Genomic DNA, 21,708 nt, shown 5'->3' with positions numbered 1-21,708 from the left:
AATAAAAAATGTTGCGCCAGAAGTTCAACAGACTCTTTGGGTGAGCTTGGGCAACCATGATCACAGTTTTATGTGGCCATTAAAGGTTAGATTCCTGGATTGAGATCCCACAGCTCCAGTTTGTACATGTTCTTTAAGGAACAAACTGAGCTTCAGGTACCCAGGACTGACTTCATTTGCTTCCTCCTCCTTCTCTAAGTTAGCCCCACCTCTGCTGAGTAGATTCCTGGTATCAGCCATTTAACAAAGAGCTCCAGTTCTAAGATGCTGTTATTTTGTGTGATATCCAACCACTATCGTCCCTATCCCTTCCATCAAGACAAGTTTCCTGATCAAAGCAAAATCATGACTACATCTAAGTAAGTCAGACTGTAAATGACAGTCTTAGCTTACCACCACATGTTTTCATTTTATGCATTCAGTTTTAGTCTTCTCTTCCTATCACTGTTGTTCTGTTATGCCTTATATTTTTAAGGCTTTGAGGGGGTTAATGTGTTTTCTCATTTAATAAAATGACACTCTTAGCACAGCTTTGCATACAATTAGGAACTAAACGAATTCTTACAGTGACATTATTTATTTTTAAGCTTAAAATTATTTATTTAATTTTATTTCATTTGAATGCCGTAACATTTAGCCAGAGTGCTAGGTCATTTTCATTTGCAGCTGTACAAAATGATTTTTTTTCATGGAGTAGTTTTGTCCAAATAAAGAAAATTACATAATCTCGATGAAGAGATGATTTGATACATGGCATAAAGTTCCTCTTTATACGATTCTTGGCACATTTATATCTGTTTCATCACCATACTCGTTATATTAGATGAAAACTGACATTCCTTCTATACATAACTGACTTGCTCTTCAGTTTTGTCACCTTCATTTTCTGTGAGGAGAAGTGTATCTAGTAGAATGATTGATGAAGACTGAATAGTTGAACTGCAGAGCCTCATTGGGCTTTGGTACATGGCAGGATTAATCCCTTTTCGCATTCCATGTTTCATGAAAAACTTAGAGTTCTCTGCCATCGGGTTTCGAAAGTAGATATTGCTGGAGCATTTTCTGACAGTTTTTACTGATTTTGTGGCCTGGTAATTGCAGGTGATATATCGGCCAAATGCATTCCGAAATGTCTTGTTGAAGAGGGTGTAGACCAAAGGATTCACCCCTGAGGAAACATAGCCTATCCACACAAATATCTCCAGGAGCATTTGGAGAGTAGTCTGGTTGCAGGAATCACATAAAACGAAAGTTATATTTGTAATAAAAAAGGGGCACCACATAAGCAAAAAGAGAAAAAAAACAATCCCTAGAACCTTGGAGGCTCTCTGTTCATTGGAAATGGTCTGCACTGACTTTTTTCCAACTGTCGACATTCTTCGCATGAGTAGATCATTCTTTGAGTTGGGCAGAGTTTTGTCCTTGTGAGTACCATCCAGCATTGCCACCTTTTCAGGTGATGAGCAAGGTGTTTCATCCCTTTGGAAAACTGTAGACACTGTCAGCCATGTTAGGCGTTGAGGTGGCTTGTTTTTGACCAAGTAAGCTTTCTTCTGTAAAGCGTGGATAGTGAGAAAGTAGGTGACAATCATGATTGCCAGAGGTGTAAAGAAGGAAGCCAGTGAGCCAAAGAGCATGAAGTTGCCAAAACGGTCCTTTGTTAGCACACAGGTGATGTTGCTTGGGTTATCCACATCAGTTTCAATGCCTTTAATAGGGACTGGAATGGCAATGCCTAAGGAAGAAGAAACGAGATAAATCTAGTTAATTTTATGACTTTCAACTCTTAGATTATGTCCTTTTAGACTTTATCTTAGTGACTTAATGTGGTTAGTGGTTAGTGTATTGTAATTCCTGATACACACAATGCAGAATTTGTCAAAGCACTTAATCCTTGGAAGATTTAACCAATAGAACCTCAGTAAGCAAACCTGCTGTTTTTAAACAGACATTGATTACTGATTTCGAGTTTATAATTAAAACTTCCCTGGGGTGCCTGGGTGGCTCAGTCGGTTAACCATCTGATTCTTGGTTTTGGCTCAGGTCATGATCTCACAGTTTGTGGGATCGAGCCCTGCATTGGGCTCAGTGCTGGCAATGCAGAGGTTGTTTGAGTTTTTCTTTCTCACTCTCTCTCTGCCCCTTCCCCACTCTCACATGTGTGCATACACTGTCTCTCTCTCTCTTTCAAAATAAATAAACTAAAAAAAAAAAAAAGCTTCCTAAATCTGCAGTATGTCCACGAAATGGCAAAGAATGTGTCCATTTGTATCTGTTTATTGATCTATCCCAGGTTAAGGAAAATGAATTCAGAGGAGAATTTGCTTTTATCTTTATATTCGATGTAGTTGACTTAAAGAGACTTCACAGTACGTTCATAGAATATCTTAATTCTGGATAGAGACCTACACAGTTTCATTGAACAGACATTTTCATTTTTTGAAATTCATGAATGTCTTCATCTTTTCCTTTGATTTAGGGAAAACTAAAGGTTTCATTGTTTTTTTAAAAAACGCTACTTAAAAATTTGAGAGGATGTGGATCATAAAATTTATTTTCAAGTTGAGAGTTCCTCTCATAGATATGAAAGAAATGTATCTTATGCTAATCTTCTAATACTGTAAGTGCCATGAAGTAGGTAATTAAATATGATCTTGCCTAGTGAAGTAGCTAATTAGGAAGAAAGTACACAGGTGTTATCCTCATCCTTTCCCTTTGAAACAGCAGATCCTTAAAAGAAGTCTGAGTTAACTAATCTTTGGAAACCCGTAGAACGCTTGTGTTTTATGAATCTGAAAGTACTTTGTCATGTACACAGCCTTTTTATGGTTACTGAAGAACCTTTGCCGTAAATATTTTACTCAAATCTATGGCTGCTTTTACTGTACTGCAGAGTTCAGTAGTGGTGACAGAAACCATATAGAGCCTGCAAGCCCAAAATGTTTACTATCTTACCCTTTGTAGGAAAAGTCGGCTAACCCCTGCTGTATGTACCCTGTTATTTCTAAGTAATCATTCCACTGTTCTTTCCCCCCTAAACCCTTCCCTTTTGAAGTCTATTTAATCTACTTACACCACTCTGTTCCCCATCCGGGTCATCTACGCAGCCCTCAGAACATTTGTCCGTCTTCCTCAATGGATTCAGTGCTTTGCTGTTGCCTGTCTGCTGATCCGTTGCCGTTACCTTCCATGATTTCACCTCACTGATGACCCTTCTAACACCGTCATTTTATGTCTCTTGAACTCAACTCTGATTCTTAAAATTATTTTTAAAATTTTAATTCCAATGTAGTTAAACATACATTGTTATATTACTTTCAGGTGTATCAGCTCTTAGTAGTAGAAGTAGTATTTTGGACTCCTGAAGCCATCCATAAGCGCTCTTAAAACTGTCCCATATCTAAAGCTATGAACTTTGTTTGCTATTTCCCTTTCTTGTCCTGCTACTCTTCATTACTGTGGAACTTCTCTTTCCTATTATCTTGACCTCTAGTCCATTCTTCCTTCTGTTTTCACACTCCATTAACCCTCTATCAAGGCTCACAATACCTGTCTCAACCAACTTGGTGGTCAGTAAGTTACATTTTCACTGGTACTTGTTTTTTTTTTTTTTAATGTTTATTTATTTTAGAGGGAGAGAGAGAGAGTGGGGGAGGAGTAGAGAGAAAGGGAGACAGGATCAGAAGGGGACTCTGCACTGACAGCAGCAGAGTCATCAGGTATGGGACTCAAACTCACGAACTGAACTGTGAGATTGTGACCTGAGCCGAAGTCAGACACTCAACCAACTGAGCCACCCAGACACTCCTTCACTGGTACTTCTTATACCCTTTTCCCCTTATTCTTTCATACCTTAGCTTATATGCCAGGTCTTACCTAGGATAACTGAACTCTTTTCAAAGCACTTTGCAGAATTTAAACCTAAACTAACCTTTACTATCCTCTGCTTTTTCTTTTACAAGGTTACTTAATTGTCACTGGTTCTACAAAACAGAGTGTGATGAAATGAACAGAGCATTGATCTTGGCCTTGGTGCTGAAAAGCTGAAAGCAGTCTTTAAGCCAACTATTTAAAACTTCTAGGTTTCTTTTCTCATCTGTACAAGGAAAAAGTGGACTTATAAGATCCCTTCTGAAGCTATAAATCTGGAGTCTTCTTTTTATTCTTTCCCCTCTGCATACTTAACACTTTGTATTAGTCTAATTTATTATCTACCTTCCTTGAATATAAAGGCTCTTTTTTATTTATCTTTCTTTGTATTCTTGGTACCTAGCATGTCATAGGTACTCAAAGATTTGATCTGTTTATGGATTCATATGATCCAGCCTTGAGGTATCACTTCTAACAATAGGCTATTTATTGGCTTGATCATATTTCATGGTTTCAAATGTTTTAATTCTTCTTAAAGATCATTTCTCCTGTTTTCTCCCTGCCTTTGTCCCATTTCCCCACCCTACCCCAACACACATACGTCACACTGTCTTCCCTTTCCTCTCCCTCATTGCAGTGAGCTTATCAGAAAGATGTGGGTCGTTTTGCCATGAGCTACTATAGTTGTCCTTCTTCGCACTTTAAATTTTGGTAACTGTTACCCATTATCTCCCATGCCCTTTCTCTAACTTCTTTTTGGGGGGCCTCTTCTGTTCTGTCAGTCAGCATCTGTTCCTAAAACTATCCTCTCACCACTTGCATATCTGTCCATTCTGAATAGACTTTTCCTTGACCCTAACTTTCTTCCCAAGCCAGAATAGTAACACTCCTTACTTTTACCTCCAAACTATGCAGAAGAGGTTTGGCCCTGGTGTCATCATTTCAGGAATATAGAGGTCATTTTCGTTGTCTTGCTTTCTTGCCTTTTTTTTTTTTTTTAAACCAAGTGTCCTTATTATGATTAGAGAGAGAGACCATCTTTTTCTTTTTTTCCTTTTAGCATTCCAGATCTCTCTTGATTTTATTCCTCTTTAAATTCTTTTTTTGCTAGGAAGAAATGAATCCACTTGTCGGACTATTAATGTAATGATCATAGTAACTGTTGTGAATCTATTTGTTTTTCTGATGTTAACTTATAAACGATTTGAGTTTTTTATGCTATACTTGATGCTAAGATAGTCTATTTTAGTAGCTATCTTTGAGCATTAAAGATGAGCACAACGGCATAAAACAGTTTAGAAGAAATATTTCCTTCTGTAAATCATTTGTGAATATCACTTGCATCTCTCTTAAAATCTCTGATTAAACACATATCCAAAACACGTAGACATTTACTGACTTTAGTCTATACACATACTGGCTTCCAAGATGAATTTATGATCTTTAATATCCGCATATAAAACATTTGGATTTTTTTTCTTTTTTCCTGTTTATCTTCTTAAATGTGATGATACTTTTTTTTTTTTTTTGTCACTTGCGATTTTGCATGCTGCCTAGACCTTAATGATCTGTTTGACAAAAATGAAAACTGTTTTCAGACTTAGTCTTCCTACATGTCAAAATTAAAGCAGGAAGATATCTCAGTAAACATTGTGAAGATGGTTCCTTCAGAGCACATGAACTTTTCTCCATTTTTACACGTATTGCTGATAGTGTGGGTTAGTAGCTGTATGATGACATGGCATAAGGAGCTTGTGTTTGTATATCAGTAGCCTGCCTTGACGTCTTTTGTTGGGTTTCACAACCTACCAGGTCTGCTATATTTCCTAGCCAAATGGAACCAAAGACTTTATTTACACCACCCCACACACCCCGACATTCCCCACATACCTATTGAAATTAACCATACCACTGTAATCTTGATGAATGCTGTAGCTCGTGAGTTATATTGATTGGCCTGGATTGGCTTTTTGATGGCTATATAACGATCCACTGAAATGGCACAGAGATGCATGATGGATGCAGTAGAAAAAAGAACATCAAGAAATAACCAGGCAGGGCAGAGAACAAGTGGGAGGGGCCACACAGCCTCTGAAAAACAAAACAAAAACATATTCTCCTGCAAAAGGGCAATCTTCAATCTGTAGTTTCTTTTTAAAGTGATAATAGATTTTTAAACTTTTTATGTTATTCATCTGAAATTTTATGGTTTATCCTCCACAAGATGTTTAAGACAATGGAGTCAATAATATTAAGTATATTTCTGCAAATGACCCCTTTTAAATACATTTTCTATTTCATATAATAATTACAACACTCTTTCAAAATCTGCAGTTTAATATTTTTAACATACCATTGCTCTTTTGTCTATTCCTTTTGTGATCTTTTAAAAAGATCACGGGGCGCCTGGGTGGCTCATTCAGTTGAGCATTCCACTTTTGATTTCAGCTTAGGTCATGATCTCAGGGTTGTGGGATCAAGCCCCGTGTTGCGCTCTGAAATGAGCGTGAAGACCACTTAAGATTCTGTCTCAGGCGCCTGGGTGGCTCAGTTGGTTAAGCGTTTGACTTCGACTCAAGTCATCATCTCATGGTTCATGAGTTTGAGCCCTGTGTCAGGCTCTGTGCTGACCGCTTAGAGCCTAGAGACTGCTTTGGATGCTGTGTCTCCATCTCTCTCCACCCCTCCCCACTTGTGTGTGTGCACGCACATTCTCTCTCAAAAGTAATAAAAAAAAATTTTTTAAAATTCTGTCTCTCCCTCTCTCTGTAATGAAAAATTAAAAAAAATTTTTTTTAAGTGAATGGGAGTCTCAGTGAGGCCTGGGATTTGGGCTCAGTTCTAGCAATAACTAGCAGTATGATCTTTGTTTATACCAAACTCTCATTTGGTGAAATAATTAAGTGGAATGATTTGAGTTTTCTTTTTGACAGAAGTACTTCTTTAATAAAGTTTGCAAAAGGAATGGCTTCAGATCATTTTGAAGAAAAGTAGATTGTTATCCTTCCGTATTCCTTCATTCACTCCAGGCACTGGAGACTATGGTTTAAAAAGTCTCAAGTATTAGACATAGTACTTAATTTATGTAACAAACTCTTATAAAAAAGCATTTACTCAATATAGTCTTGAGCACTTAAGAAATACTTTGAAAATTTTCAGGGTTTGGATATGATAACTGTATTCTACATAGCTTTCCAATAAATTTACTTAGACAAGTATCCATACATATGTGGGTTTGACACATAATATATTATACACACACCCAGTATATATATATTTACAGTTCTAAAACACCAAAAATTTATTTTAGGGTTTGCCCTAGAATATTTCAGTTAGAATCCACTTTACTAAAACACACACTCACAGATTTTAGAACTTGCTATAAAAAGCAAATTACTTCTATTTGAAACAAATGTCATATATATGAGAATATCTAAATCTCTTTACAGTTTAACTGTTGTATGCGCACAGACAACATAAATTACTTTTGTTGGTTTTTCCACAATGATCTGACTTTGATAGGTATAAAATGATTAGGATAATTGAAGGAGGACCAAGATAACCATTTTAGGATTTCAGAGCACCAAGAAGAAACTCATCAGTTGTGATCTGTTTAAATTCAGGAATCCTGAGAGTGGAGAGAGGTTAGTATCCCAGAACAACAACAAAAAAGACTATAGTGTAGGAAAAGAGTTTTGAAATAGACTTGAATATGTTATTTTCAAAAGTATGCGAATTAATGTTTGAGAAGCCTCTGAGAAAGATTGTGTCTTGGGTCTTAAAAGATGCACCTACATTTGTTTGCTGATATAGGTTAGGTGCTCAGAATGCCTCATATGAAAAAATTTATGGAAGACTTCTCAAAATTAATCAAGTATGGTAGAGAAATCTGTCTTTAAAAGAATCTAATACTATTTTTAAAGAATCTATAGTATTTAGATTTTCTGTTAAGTAGAAAAGGACTTTGGACAGTGAAAGACAGCAATGGACCTGAGCTTAAGTAAACTAAGAGTCTAAGTGAGTGAAAATAATGACATATGATTAAGAGAGTTTTGCAGTGGAAATGACTTGAAATGAGGCTACATTCTGTAGTAAAGTTCTACGTTTAGGACTGAGTAGTAGAAAAATACTCAAGTCTAGAGCTACAACAAGAGATACTGATTATAGTTTTAAATGTGCCTATATAGGTTTTCTAATTATGGGTTCTTTGTCTTTAAATTAAGATCTGGACAATTCTAGTCATAAATCTAGTAGCTGTGATAGGAAGCCACAATAGAACTCTCATGTAAAAAGGACAGATCTTTGGAAAATAGACTATTTGACCTACATATTCCTAGTTGTGAGCTAAAGCTCTTTAGTGCTCATTTAATTAAGCCTGTGAAGCCTTGTTAAGCTCACTTTCCAATAGAATGAATTTATTTTATAAACTCCAATTTTGGAACACAAAGTGGGTATTAAAATTAATGCAGATCACTAGAATTTTATTATTTCAGTCAGTACTTACTGCTAACAGTAGAAGTACTGAGGCGTAATAGAAAAAGTATTGCTAAGTACTGAGGCGTGATAGAAAAAGAGACTGTAATAGGTTTAGGATTAAGAGAGATGGATCTCTATGATTAACCTTTATAATTGCAAGTTTCATGAAATACTAGTCAGTAGACTTTTTATGAAATGAATATAAAAGTAACATGACTGCATTTAATTAACAGAAATCTTTTATATGCTTGTCTAATTGCTTAAGTAGGTTCAGGTAATGCAAGAATTTATACAAATTAAAAGCAGTTCTAGACATTCTCAAGTTATCATTCTCAAATTGTCTTTTCAGTTAGCATTAATTTGATAGGCTCAAGGTCAGAAAAGTTTCTTACTAGAGTAACTAGGGGCACCTGGGTGGCTCAGTCGGTTAAGTGTCAGACTTAAGTTCAGGGCATGATCTTGCAGTCCGGGAGTTCGAGCCCCGCATTGGGCTCTGTGCTGACAGCTCAGAGCCTGGAGCCTGCTTTGGATTCTGTGTCTGTCTGTCTGTCTGTCTCTGTCTCTCTCTCTCTCTCTCTCTCTCTCCCCCCTCCCCCACTCACACTCTGTCTCTCAAAAATGAATGAATGTTTAAAAAACTTTTTTTAATAAATAAAAAAATTTAAAAATATTGGGCTTTGGCTGTCCCTAGAGAAAATTCTGTGGCTGTCTTTTTTTTTTAAGCTTTTATTTGTATTTATTTTGAGAGTGAGAATCCCAAGTGGGCTGTGCACTGTGAGTGCAGAGCCTGTCACAGGGCTTGATCTCACAAACCTCAAAATCTTGACCTGAGCCGAAATCAAGAGTCAGATTCTTAACTGACTGAGCCACCTAGGTACCCCAATGGCTGTCTTGTTAGATAGTTATTTAAGATATAAATGTTGGCTGTTTGCCAAATATGACTGTTTAGGTTGGTATGATTTCTCATTTCATTTGAGAAAGCAATGTAGAAGAGGTTAAGAGTATGAATTCTGCAGTCATTCTCCCAGATTCAAATTATGTCTCTTCCATTTATTTATTCCTATGTTCTCTCTTGTAAAGTAGGGATATGGTGATGATGCCCATTTTATAGGTTTGCTTTGAAGATTAAATGCTGTACTACATGTAGAGTGTTTAGAAAATGTCTGGCATAGAGAAAGCACTCAATAAATGTTAGTTCTTATTACTATTATTATCTGACAAAAACTAGCCAAGTAGCGTAGCCATTAAAACACTACTACTTAGAAATGTAAGTCGTATCATTGCTATAAAATCAGTATGTTTAGGGGCGCCTGGGTGGCTCAGTCGGTTAAGCGTCCGACTTCAGCCAGGTCATGGTCTCACGATCCGTGAGTTCGAGCCCCGCGTCAGGCTCTGGGCTGATGGCTCAGAGCCTGGAGCCTGTTTCCGATTCTGTGTCTTCCTCTCTCTCTGCCCCTCCCCCGTTCGTGCTCTGTCTCTCTCTGTCCCAAAAATAAATAAATGTTAAAAAAAAAAAAAAAATCAGTATGTTTGTCTTCCTGACTGCTGTAGCAAGAGTGCATGTATCCAGGGGCACCTGGTGATGCAGTAGGTTGAGCAGCCAAAACTCTTGATTTTGGCTCAGGTCATGATCCCAGGTTTGTGGGATTGAGCACCCTGCCTCAGGCTCCATGCTGAGCATGGAGTCTGCTTGGGATTCATTCATTCATTCTCTCTCTGTCTCTCTCGCTTTCTCTCTCTCACTCTCCCTCTGCCCTTCTCCCTTGTTTCCACGTGCTCTCTCTCTCTCTCAAAGAAAAAAATTTTGTTTCCAAAGGGGGGGAAAAAAATGAATGCATGTATCCAATTGAATTTAAATCTGTACTCTTTAAAAAGCATGGGAACATGTTTAACTGTTTAAATTTGTCATGAAAGTATGCCTTTTTAGCTGTCTATATGTGTGTGTCTAACTATAAATAGCAAACATAAATAACTTATGTTCATTGCCATGCTTGGCTATTTATGTGTATTTATTTGTTTGTTTATTTTGCTTTCTTTTTAACTGGTATAAAAACCTAAATTTTTTAACCAGAAACTCCATTTCTTGATGAGATAGACTCATTTTATCTGAACCTTGCTTAATCTTTGGGCAAGTTTTTAGTTTGGAAAGCTGAATTATTAGTTTAGAAAGTAATTAAAATTAATATGTAAGTCTGGGATATAAGATATTTGCCTTTTGAGTATTTTAAAAGACTTTTTTTTAATGCTTTTTTATTTATTTTGAGAGAGAGAGAATGAATTGGGGAGGGGCAAAGAGGAAGAGAAAGAGAATCCTAAGCAGGTTCCACACTGTCAGCACAGAGCCAGACATGGGGCTTGAACTCACAGTCCGTGAGATGCTGACCTGAGCCAAAATCAAGAGTCTGACGCTTAACTGAGTGAGCCACCCAGATGCCCCTAAAAGACTCTTTTTAAAGCTATCCCAAGAGGGCTGTGCCTTTAGAGATTACCGAGGTAAACAGTGTTAGAGCAGGACAAGGCCTAATAATCCGAAAAGGCATAGTTCTCAAAATAGCCATTTTTTTAAACCTCAGAAATTCTTATGTTTGTATCTTTATCTTCCAGAAAAGAGAGACATAGATCAGTGCTTCAGTCTTTATTATGAAGCTTCTGTTTTGTTTTTGTTGTCATTTTCCTATTACATTAGATCATATAAAATATTCTGGGATTAGATGTCTAATATGATAGTGTTTTAAATGTTTCAAGTGATTTAATACTTAGGAAAATTTTCTTCTTGGTTTTTACATTTCCACTTTTCCAAGAAGAAGTGCTTTAATTGCTTTGCTCCCTCATTTAAGAATTAGAGCAACATTTCACTGCGTAAGTGAATAACTGATGTTTTTTCTTTTACTGCTGTACATCTGTTTCATCTCTGGTCAGACTTACACCTAAACTAAATCACATATTTAAGTATATAAACTCTTCTCATACTCCACTTGCCAATTATTTGTGCCTATAATGTGTCCCTATTTGACCATTTAACAAGATATCTGCAATGTCACTTTTAGCATATCCGTTTTCCAGACAAGGTGATTGAACTGATGTGAGTGAGTTTCCTAAGCCAACACAGGAGAATGCGGATTCAGAGCGTGTGTTGTCTTGCTTTAAACCTCTGTAACCTCTTTCAGCCATTTTATTTTATACACCCTCTTCCAGCTGTATGACAGATACTGTTCCAGCTATAATCGTGAGGCATGAGTTAAAACTTAAGTTATAAATAAACTAGTAATGATCAATGAATGACCAAACACTGTTATTTTCTCCTTTACATTTTTAATCATTTATTTAAGGAGAGAAGGGAAAGTCCAGAGAATTTCTTAAACTGTGAGTGAACATTCTGTCTTTTTGGTATTAGCACATGATGTTCTGTTTTCCTTTGCATCCTATTCAAGTATTTCTAATGTAGGCATTTCCAAGCCTTCTGTCGTAAGCTACTAACTTGTGATTGTGCATTTTTGGAATTACATGCAGGACAGTAAAAACTAGAACTATAAAGCAAAGTTAGTGCTCCCAGAGCATTGACATAGGTATCACAATTCATTTGAGAGACCATGTTGGGCCAGTCATAATCTTGGTAAAATAGAAATTCTATAAAAAAAAAATTCAGACAATATTGAAAAAAAAAATTCAGACAGTTTATGATCAAATAGTATATAAATCATTGGTTGAATAAAATACTCTGTACCATAAGAACCAGTTTTAAAATGTTTAACTTCTCTCCTTTTTTTAAACTTAGTTTTAGTAGAACATTAGTTAATGTAAAGTTTCTTATGATAATTTCATTAAATTTCCCTGAGATGACTAAAATCACTCATACCACTCAGTAGTAGTTAATTTTTTTATGTTTACAGAATTGGGGACACTGTACCGACTTCAGAAGTTTGGAAGATTATTCCTGTAATGAGAGAAAAATACACAAAATCTGTTCCTGTCTTTTAGATTTATTAGAAATTCTTATAAATGCATTAATTTAGAAAGTCTTTGTTAACATGTGAATGCCTATCAAAAAATCTTAGTATTTGAAGTCAGGTCCCAATTTGTAGTATGTGCAGTTCCCAATTTATGAATGTATCCTTTTGAAGCTTTTTAGAAGGCAGAGCATGTATTTTCTCATATACTTTCTCATAGAAAAAGAACAGCGTTGGGGCGCCTGGGTGGCGCAGTCGGTTGAGCATCCGACTTCAGCCAGGTCACGATCTCGCGGTCCGTGAGTTCGAGCCCCGCGTCAGGCTCTGGGCTGATGGCTCAGAGCCTGGAGCCTGTTTCCGATTCTGTGTCTCCCTCTCTCTCTGCCCCTCCCCCGTTCATGCTCTGTCTCTCTCTGTCCCAAAAAAAATAAATAAACGTTGAAAATTTAAAAAAAAAAAAAAAAAAGAAAAAGAACAGCATTAAAAAAAAAAAAGAACAGTGTTTTCAATAATGAATTTAATGCAATAATTTTTTAAATAGAAGTTAAATTCCCAGGTTAGTTTATTTTTTAAAAATCGAATCCCCCTATAGAGTTTAATTACTGATAGTAAAAGTGTTTGGGACTATGAAAGATTTTATTTTGTAATTAAAAATTAACAACATTTGAAAGAATAAAGTGTAGTTAAAACATATTATTAGGACAAAAATAGGAAGACATTCCATATATTTTATGTTAAAATATGTTGGGTTTTCTGCTAACATTTATTGGCAAGAATATGTTGGGCCCAAAAAATGTAAATATAAACTTAGTTATCAGTTGCACATACCTACTATTTTCCTGTGGAATACATGGAATTATCTCTCATCTGTTTTTGTGTTTTGTCAGGTCACTTTAATACTATGGAACTTTGCTTTTTAAGATTCCTTAACTATTTAGCTGATAACTTGAATATCTACCACAGTATTTTTTTGTATGTAGTAGATTTTTGATATTTTTGGACTCGTGGACTTTAAAGTTAAAATTTAGTTCTGTGTAACTCATTCTATCTCATTTGTTCAATATAACATCAATTAAATTTTATGGTAGTATAAGATGAGCATTGTAACATTTGCTGTATGCCTATTTAAAGAGTGATTTTACTGTTAAGTTACTATTGTGTGTGCAGAGAAAAGAGCTTGAATCAAATCTCTGTACAGTCTTTACCAAATATACATAAATGGTTCTGTATAATCCTCATTTTATTTCTTTTAAACTTTATTCAGGATTAAGATCCTTTAGGTTCTCCTTTCGAGTATGATTTATTAATTATTTTCCATGGTTACATGTAGCACTAAATTATTCAGAAGGTTACAGATTTACAGAAGAGAAGGGGAAAGATAGACATTATTAATGATTAGAGAGTCAATTAAAGCAGTGGAAACTTATTTATTACTGCGTGTCCTGCTACAGAATTTCAAGCCTGGATAAATGTTGATTTAGAATGAGAAGTTTTAACCTGTCACCATCTGATATTTGGGGGATCAAACACTTAATTTTAGATATCTCGATAATTACTTAAAAATGTAACATTTAACCTAAATGTAATAGTTTAAATTGGAGTTTTTCTTCTCCTTCTAATATGTATTCTAGTTAAATAAACTTTACTTTTCTAACCTGAAGTATTTTTATACTCAGTATATAAACATAATTTCAAGAAGCCCTATCTGCTGCAAATAATCATTTTTCTTATGCAGTTAATGGATGGAATATCAATTTATGCCAGGCAATGAATACGTTAAATATCCTTTTAATTCTGATTCTTAGAAGCCCTCATAATTTATTAGAATTATTTGAATTTACCCACATTCTATTAACTAGAGAGGATATGCATAAATCAAAACTAGTTCATTATAATATCATTATCTTTTTATTATAACAAACTAATACTTTAATATTGAACTACATTTTATTGTAATAGCTCAGGTTTTGATCACTGATTGTAATAACTTATGTTTAATAATTTTTGATGTTATTTTAAATAACAATTTAAAGTCCGATTTTTCTTATATGTATCAAGGACCTGGATGGTCAGAAATCATAAAAATTAAACAGATGAATCATCTTTTAGAACACTGTGAGCCAGACCATTTCCTTTAGCAACTAAACATAGTATTTTCTTAACATGACACTGGTGTAAGAATTATGTTTAAGTCTAAAGTACACAAATGATAAATATAACAAGAATTTTAAAACAATTCCAGTTTTTAATTTGGGTTTGGTGATTCAAATTGGAATTTAGTTACTAAAGATTTTATCATTAATAAGTAACTCAGCATATAACTGTCACAGAAGTGTCCTAGCTATTACTTTGTCAAGGGAAAAATATATTAATAATGGGGAAGTTAAAGTATAGGTCTGTTCTTCGCTATAATTTTTAGGTGATGAATGCGGAATCTATGAATATTGCTAACTTGGATGATTTTTTAAATGATGGCTAGGAAGGAGTAGAATTTCTAAGAAATTATTTTTTGCTCTTTAAAATTGATTATCAGCCATAGGAAATGATGGGAATAAGAGTCTGTTTACTCACTGTATCTTTAAATAGTCTAAGTTCATCTTTAAAGACTAAATGAGTATCCATTTTTCTAACAGTATATCACAGTTCTGTGGTTTGATGTCAGGAACAAAGTGAAATACTTACCAAACATTATTGTCAAGAGGGCAATCGGCATCACAAACAATCCAACCAGCAAATCAGCCACTGCTAAGGACATTAGAAAATAATTGGTAGCGTATTGCAGCTTTTTCTCCAGTGAAACCGCCAGAATAACCAGGATGTTCCCACCAATCGTGGGTATTATCACCATGAGTATCAGAAGAGCAGCCCAGCGCAGTTTATTTCCCTGTTGCTCACCAATCTGTTTCATTTCTTCTGGTATTGATTCTGTCTGTAATCCAGACCAGTTAGCAAAGATTAAGTGATCAAATGAGCTCCGCAAAATGTGCTCAGGAATTCTGCTTTGTTCTGATATTCTATAAGAGAAGGCCATTTGCTGTTTTTGTGTGATTTGATCCAATTCCGGACAATGGTCAGCATGGTCAGTAGCTAAGCTGGTCATCTGCTTTTTAAAGGCATTGTACCCAGGCCACAGAAACACTCAAAAGCCAAAGTTGACTCCTTCCTTTAAAAAATATTTTCAGGTTCTCTAAAATGAGAGCGTACATCATCTGTCCATTTCTGTAGGTAAGGCCCAAGTGTTTAGTCTTCAGCAGAGGCTCCACTTTCGTAAGGCTTAGTGAAAGAAACTGATAGCTGTGAAAGAAAGACTGTTGATTAGTTTCTCTTGCTCTCTTTTTTTTTTTTTTTTTTTTTTTTTTGCTGTAGTGGTAGACTCCTGTTTGAATTTGAATGCCAGTGAGTTCCGAGTTTCTCCCTAGATGTATAAAATATGTGAATTGCATTATTTTATTTCTTTATTTTAAAAAAATAGTTAAACACTTGAGCTTAGTAGCCCTTCCCATCTGAACAAGTCTCTTGTGCACTTGTGGCAATGCAACTTAGTTCCATAGTCATATTCCTGATATGCCTCAGGTTATGAAACAGGAGATACATTAATTTTTTCAGTAGTCATAAAAAAAGGCTAGCTGTTTCCGATCCTTGAATGTCTTTTTACCTTTACTCTAGAATATGTACATAAGAATAGAAACATCAAAGCACTAAATAGTTCTGAATAGAACTTTTTGGTACACATTCACCTAGAAATACTTCAAACCCATGTAAGGTCCAAATAAATTATTTACCAGCTACGAATCCTTGTTTGTAGTTGGGTTTATCTGATCAAGTTTATCTTAATACTGATGTAAATAACATTTTTATGAAACATTTTATAAGTCCTTTAGTTTGAGAGAAGGAAAAAAATAATTACTAGAATCCAAATAATTGTTTTTAGTAACTTTATCTTTCAAAGAAAGCCTGTTTCTGCAACAACAAATATTCTCCAAATTTATCACTTTACACCAAATTTCAAACAGTTCCTTCTTTTGGTTTTAAGTAATCGTTTTCTCCCTTAACCTCTCCAGTTTCCTTAGGAATGGAGGGTAAGCTAAGAGGAAGGTTAAACCATTTATTCATAAAATCTGTAAATCCCCTATTAAATATCTCTCCTTTAACATCAGTAAATTTTCATTTAGGCTTTTAAATCACTGAATAGAAATGAAAGATAGCAGTTTTTTTTGAAGAAAGAAAAAAAAAAACTTTTAGATTATTTGTTAAATACTTACCTCGTATTGTCAATCTCCCAAGCATGTTATCTTATCTGCTCGGTAGACCTGTTTGCTGCTGTGACTGAAGTTCTCCCGTGGACTTATTCAGAGCCTCCAGCACTGGCACTTGAAAGCAGTGAAACAAATGTGTTGTATAGCTGCAAGCCTGCCAAGAAGGTTATTTCCTCTTTGATACATTCATTTTTAGAGAGTAGCAGCATTCATTATAATTCATAAAACTACCAGTTAAGTATGTTGAACCAGTTCATGACCCTATTCATGTTATGTTTGTAAGAGCTTTCTTTGATATTTGGGGGAATGAAATAAGCCTCTGTCATTCTAGTTTAAGATAGTTTTGTTTCAGATTAATACTGAGCTGTTTTTCCCATTTGAGAAAAAATAAGTCTAGAAATTCTGGAGCTTGCATTCTGTGAAGATTCTGCCCTGTGAGCCTTACAGGGTTCTAGTTTCAAAACATGATTCTTATCCAGCTTTTATGTGTTTGCTGTGGAACACAATTAATTCTCTCTGGTTGCAACCTTATATAGAAGAGTGCAGAAAGGTCTGCATTCTACTTGTATACATAGGTTTTAGCAGAAACTTTCATTGCTCATTTTTTAAACAGATGTCCTCTGGATTGGGGAGTCGGTTCTTTGGCAGTTTTTTTTTTTTTTTCCTCCACAGATATATTGGGGAAAGCATACAGAATGTAATGAAAATATATTCCTGCCTTATTTTAGAAAATTGATATAAAAATTTTAACAGCTATGCAAAGTTTTTCTAAACTGTAAGACTAGCTTATTAGCATTAGAACTTCTAGCGTTCTCAAAATTTCCTTTTAAAAGATCATCATAGATCCCTCATTTTAATTTTTTTTTGACATTTATTTATTTTTGGAAGACAGAGAGAGACAGAGCACTAGTGGGGGAGGGGCAGAGATAGGGAGACATAGAATCCGAAGTAGGCTCCAGGCTCTGAGTTGTCAGCACAGAGCCCAATGTGGGGCTCGACTTATGAACCACAAGATAATGACCTGAGTTGAAGTCGGACACTTTACCAATTGAGCCACCCAGGTGCCCCATAGATCTTCATTTTTAAAGTTTAATTACTTCCAGGTCAGCCATAGCATTTGTGCCCTTTTTCTGTTTCAAATTTATATTCCTTAGCTTGTGTGGAAAATACTTGATTCATTTCAGTTCTACTGAGCAATTGAGATTTTTTTCAATTTTTTTTAACTCAAAATTCAGTATTTTATAAAAAATATTTGCTATGAATTTTGAGTATGAAAACATATAAAATAATATTCAAGTGGATTTTAATGTTCCAGGATTCTCTGCAGGAATATGGAAATATTCTGAAGCACTGCTTTATTCTGAATCACAGTTTAGTACCTGTCACACAATAGGAACATTATATTCAATGAAAAGACTTGTCTGAAACAAGTTTATGTTTATAGATACCTTCATGGATTTGTGTTTATAGATACCATGTTTGTTTGTTTATTCTTTCAATGTTTATTTATTTTTGAGAGAGAGAGAGAGAGAGGGCACACAAACAAAGGAGAGGCAGAGGGAGAGGGAGACACAGAATCTGAAGCAGGCTTCAGGCTCCAAACTGTCAGCACAAAGCCTGACAGGGGTTTTGAACTCATGAACCGTAAGATCATGACCTGAGCCAAAATCAGACACTTAACCTACAGAACCACCCAGGTGCCCCTCTAGATAAAATTTATTAAAATATTCATGGAATATATTTTTAAAATGATGACCATTATTACTATTATACTACTTTACCAGTACTAACCCTCTCACCCACATTCGCTCACCTTTTTTTTAATCGTAAGTATAAGTAGTTAAAATTGGTGGTTGGATTATTTTTTTCTATTTTTAAATTAGTTTAATGGGTAGGGAACATAGCTAGTTCAAACTACTTGTTTGGCAATTTTGGGTTCTTAGAAGCATAGCTGATAATCAGGAAAAAAGCAAAATAATAATAAATAGATGAAAGGTAGACAAATCTCTCAGTTGGCAATAACTATAAGCCCTCTAAAAACTCACGCATGTTAGATGGAAAGCAGCCTATAAGTCCTCAATCCCAATCCCTTTACATATATACTCACAGAAACATGTCTCTCTCCCCTCTTTAATGAAAATACCACTTGCACGTGGTGGTAAATCTAAATAGTACAAAAGAATGGTCAGTGATAGGGGCGCCTGGGTGGCTCAGTCGATTAAGTGTCTCTTGATTTCATATCAGGTCATGATCTAACTAACGGTCGTGAGATCGAGCCCTGCATTGGGTTCCACATGAGTGCAGAGTCTGCTTGGGATTCTCTATCTCCCTCTCTCTCTGCTTTTCCCCTGCTCGCACTCACTTTCTCTCTCAAAAATAAATAAAGAAACTTCAAGAAAAAGTTCAGTGATAAATTCACTCTTGAGACCATTTTAACAAACATTTCGATGCCTACTCCATAAGTAGATTAACAAATTAAAAGGTGGACAAGCACTTCGGTGATAGCAGAAGGGGTCCGCTGAAGAAACAGGAAATACAAAGTATAGGCATGTAGGTCTACTCAGAATAGAGGCTTGTGGCTCACCTGTAACTCAGCCCTTCACAATTTTATGTTGTATAATACTTGCTACCAGAGTGGTTACTTCTACATATTTAAGAAAAGGTTAAGTCATCTTTATTTAGCTCTGTTTTAGATAGCAGGAATATGTGAAATGCATTTTTTAAAAGATTGCCATCCCAAATGACAATTATATAAAAGTATGATTCTTAACTAGTTGGATGAAATTTCAAATATCTGGAAACTTCATTTGTGTGGAATATCTCATTTACCAAGAACTCCAGATAAATTCTTACTAAAGTAGCTTAAAGTTCAGATTCAGACTCTAATAATTGGTGCATTTTTTCTAAAATAATGAATTTTGTCCCTGGTGCCTTTTTAATTAACTTTTTTATTTTTTAAGTTTATTTATTTATTTTGAAAGAGAGAGTGCACGAGCAGAGACGGGGCAGAGAGAGAGGGAGAGAAAGAATCCCAGGCAGGCTCCAAGATTTCAGTGCAGATCCCAATATGGGGCTTGATCCCACGAACCCTGAAATCATGACCTGAACCGAGATCAAGAGTCAGGTGTTTAACTGACTGAGCCATCCAGGCACCTCCTTTTAATTTATGGAACAGATTCTATCTTTGACTTAAAAGAGCAGTCTAAGACTCAGATTGTCTAAAACTGAACTTCTGCTCTTTCCCTCCAAATCTGCTCTATGTATTGGTTTCTTTATCTCTGGCAAAGGTATTTGCATCCTTCCACTCTCTTTTTCTCACATTCTGCATGTTATCCGTCAAGAAATCTTGTTGGGGCACTTGGAAGGCTCGGTCGTTTAAGCGTCCCAACTCCTCATTTCGGCTCAGGTCGTGATCTCCCAGTGTGTGAGTTTGAGCCCACATATGGCTCTGTGCTAGTGGCACAGAGCCTGCTTGCCATTCTCTCTGCCTCTGCCCGCCCCCCCCCCTTTCACTTCAAAATAAAAAAATAAACTTAAAATATCTTGTTGGTTCTACCTTCAGTATGTGTGTATACACACACACACACACACACACACACACATGTACGTATATACATATATATATATATATATATATATATATATATATATATATACACACACTGAATTTCCCCCCCACATCTACTGCTGCCATCTTACCTTACTAAGTCACCATCATATCTTGACTGGATTTCCAGGTAGCCTCTTAACCAGTCTTCTTTCTTCTACCTTTGCCCTCTATTCTCAGTAAAGCAGCCAAAATGACCCTTTTAAAACAAGTCAGAGCATATAATTCCTTTGTTCAGAATTCTCCATTGGTCCTTAATTTCACTCACAGTAAAAGCCAAAGTTCTAATAAACTCCTGGCCCGTAAAGTTCCTGTAAAGCTTTTATGATTTGGCCATAGTTTCAACTATTCTTCCCCTTCTTCATGACACTCAAACCATTGGCCTTTGTTGCTTCGCAAACATGCCTGGCATTGTTCCAGCATAGGGATATGCATGAGCTGTTTCCTCTACCTGATACACTCTTCCCCCACATAACCACTTGGCTTGCTTCCTCACTGCCTTCCTGTCCTTGCCTAAATATCACTTTATCATTGAAGCCTACTCTGAGTGCCATAATTAATACTGTTAAACGCTCCTCTACTGGCTCTTCAGTACCCCTTACCGTGACTTACTTTTTTTTTTTTTTGAAAGAGAGGGGGTTGGGGGGTGGGAGAGCACGCATGAGTGGGGAGGGGCAGAGGGAGAGAGAGAATCCCAGGCAGGCTCCACATTACCGGCACAGAGTGGCACTCCAACTCATGGAACTGTGAGATCATGACCTGAGCTGAAATCAAAGAGTCAGATACTTAACCGACTGAGCCAGCCACCCAGGCACCCCTATTAATTTCTTTTCTTCCTCTGAATGGGCTGTACTTTCTTACTTCTTTGCATGACTCTTAATTTTTTATTGAAAACTGGGTATTTTGAATATTATACTGTGGCAACAAAGGAAATCAGACTCTTCCCCCCTTCCAAGGGTTTATTATTGCTGCTTGTTATAGATTGGTGACTTTTCTAAAGTAGTTTTATAAAGTCTGTATTCTTTCTCATGAATGGCCACTGAAGTCTGTGTTACATTAGCTTAGTGTTGAGCTAGTGTTTTTGCTAGAGTTTCCTTCAATGCCTGGAGCCAAGAAAAGAAAAATCAAAGGAAAAGGAAAAAGACTATTTGCAAATTGGCTGTGTGCTGGGGCGCTCCTTCAACACTTAACCAGGTCATTTACCACTCTGCCTTAGCCTTCGCTTCCTGTTTGTGCACAGCCTGAGATGAAAGTTTACAGTTCTCAGGTCTTTCCTGAGTATGCATCCAGCCCTGAGTATGCATGTGGTATTCTTAATTCCCCCAGTATACTCGGGAGCTTTTAGAAGCCCTTATTAACTCCACATATCTCCTTTCCCAGCCTCTTTCTTTCCAAGCTTTTTGGTCTGTTTATTTCCTATCCTATTAACCCCTTTTATAAGGGTTATGGGCGATACTTTTGCCTTTAAGTGTTTTCAGCAAATATCACCTGGGAAGTTGCTGCAGCCCTGGGAGTACTCTAAGTTTGGTGAAACAAAGGCAGACTGTGCACT

The 21,708-nt window shown here is 36.0% G+C and overlaps 2 protein-coding genes across 2 annotated transcripts in view; one reads left to right on the top strand and one right to left on the bottom strand.

Annotated features, from left to right (window-relative positions):
* The window catches only part of PSMD1 (proteasome 26S subunit, non-ATPase 1), a 97,630-nt gene that overhangs the window by 34,057 nt on the left and 41,865 nt on the right, over positions 1 to 21,708 (top strand). The gene's annotated exons all lie outside the window — the stretch shown is intronic.
* Positions 803 to 15,339, bottom strand: HTR2B (5-hydroxytryptamine receptor 2B). Its single transcript, XM_047871433.1, has 3 exons — positions 14,976 to 15,339; positions 5,761 to 5,961; positions 803 to 1,735 (listed from the first exon to the last, which is right to left on the bottom strand). Exons 1-3 carry the CDS (start codon positions 15,322 to 15,324, stop codon positions 843 to 845), a joined length of 1,443 nt encoding a protein of 480 aa, XP_047727389.1. The 5' UTR covers positions 15,325 to 15,339; the 3' UTR covers positions 803 to 842.

This window comes from Prionailurus viverrinus, chromosome C1, assembly GCF_022837055.1.
Source record: "Prionailurus viverrinus isolate Anna chromosome C1, UM_Priviv_1.0, whole genome shotgun sequence".
NCBI classification, from domain to species: domain Eukaryota; kingdom Metazoa; phylum Chordata; class Mammalia; order Carnivora; family Felidae; genus Prionailurus; species Prionailurus viverrinus.
The sequence above is the reverse complement of the archived record's forward strand: the minus strand, read 5'-3'. Positions and strand labels throughout refer to the sequence as shown.

Coding starts and splice junctions, on each gene's coding strand:
- HTR2B (XM_047871433.1), bottom strand. CDS start 15,324: ATGGCCTTCTCTTATAGAATATCAGAACAAAGCAGAATTCCTGAGCAC. Junction 5,962..14,975: donor CCTCTTGACAATAATGTTTG/GTAAGTATTTCA, acceptor TTTGTTTTTCAG/AGGCTGTGTGGCCCCTCCCA. Junction 1,736..5,760: donor GGTATGGTTAATTTCAATAG/GTATGTGGGGAA, acceptor CTTCTTCCTTAG/GCATTGCCATTCCAGTCCCT.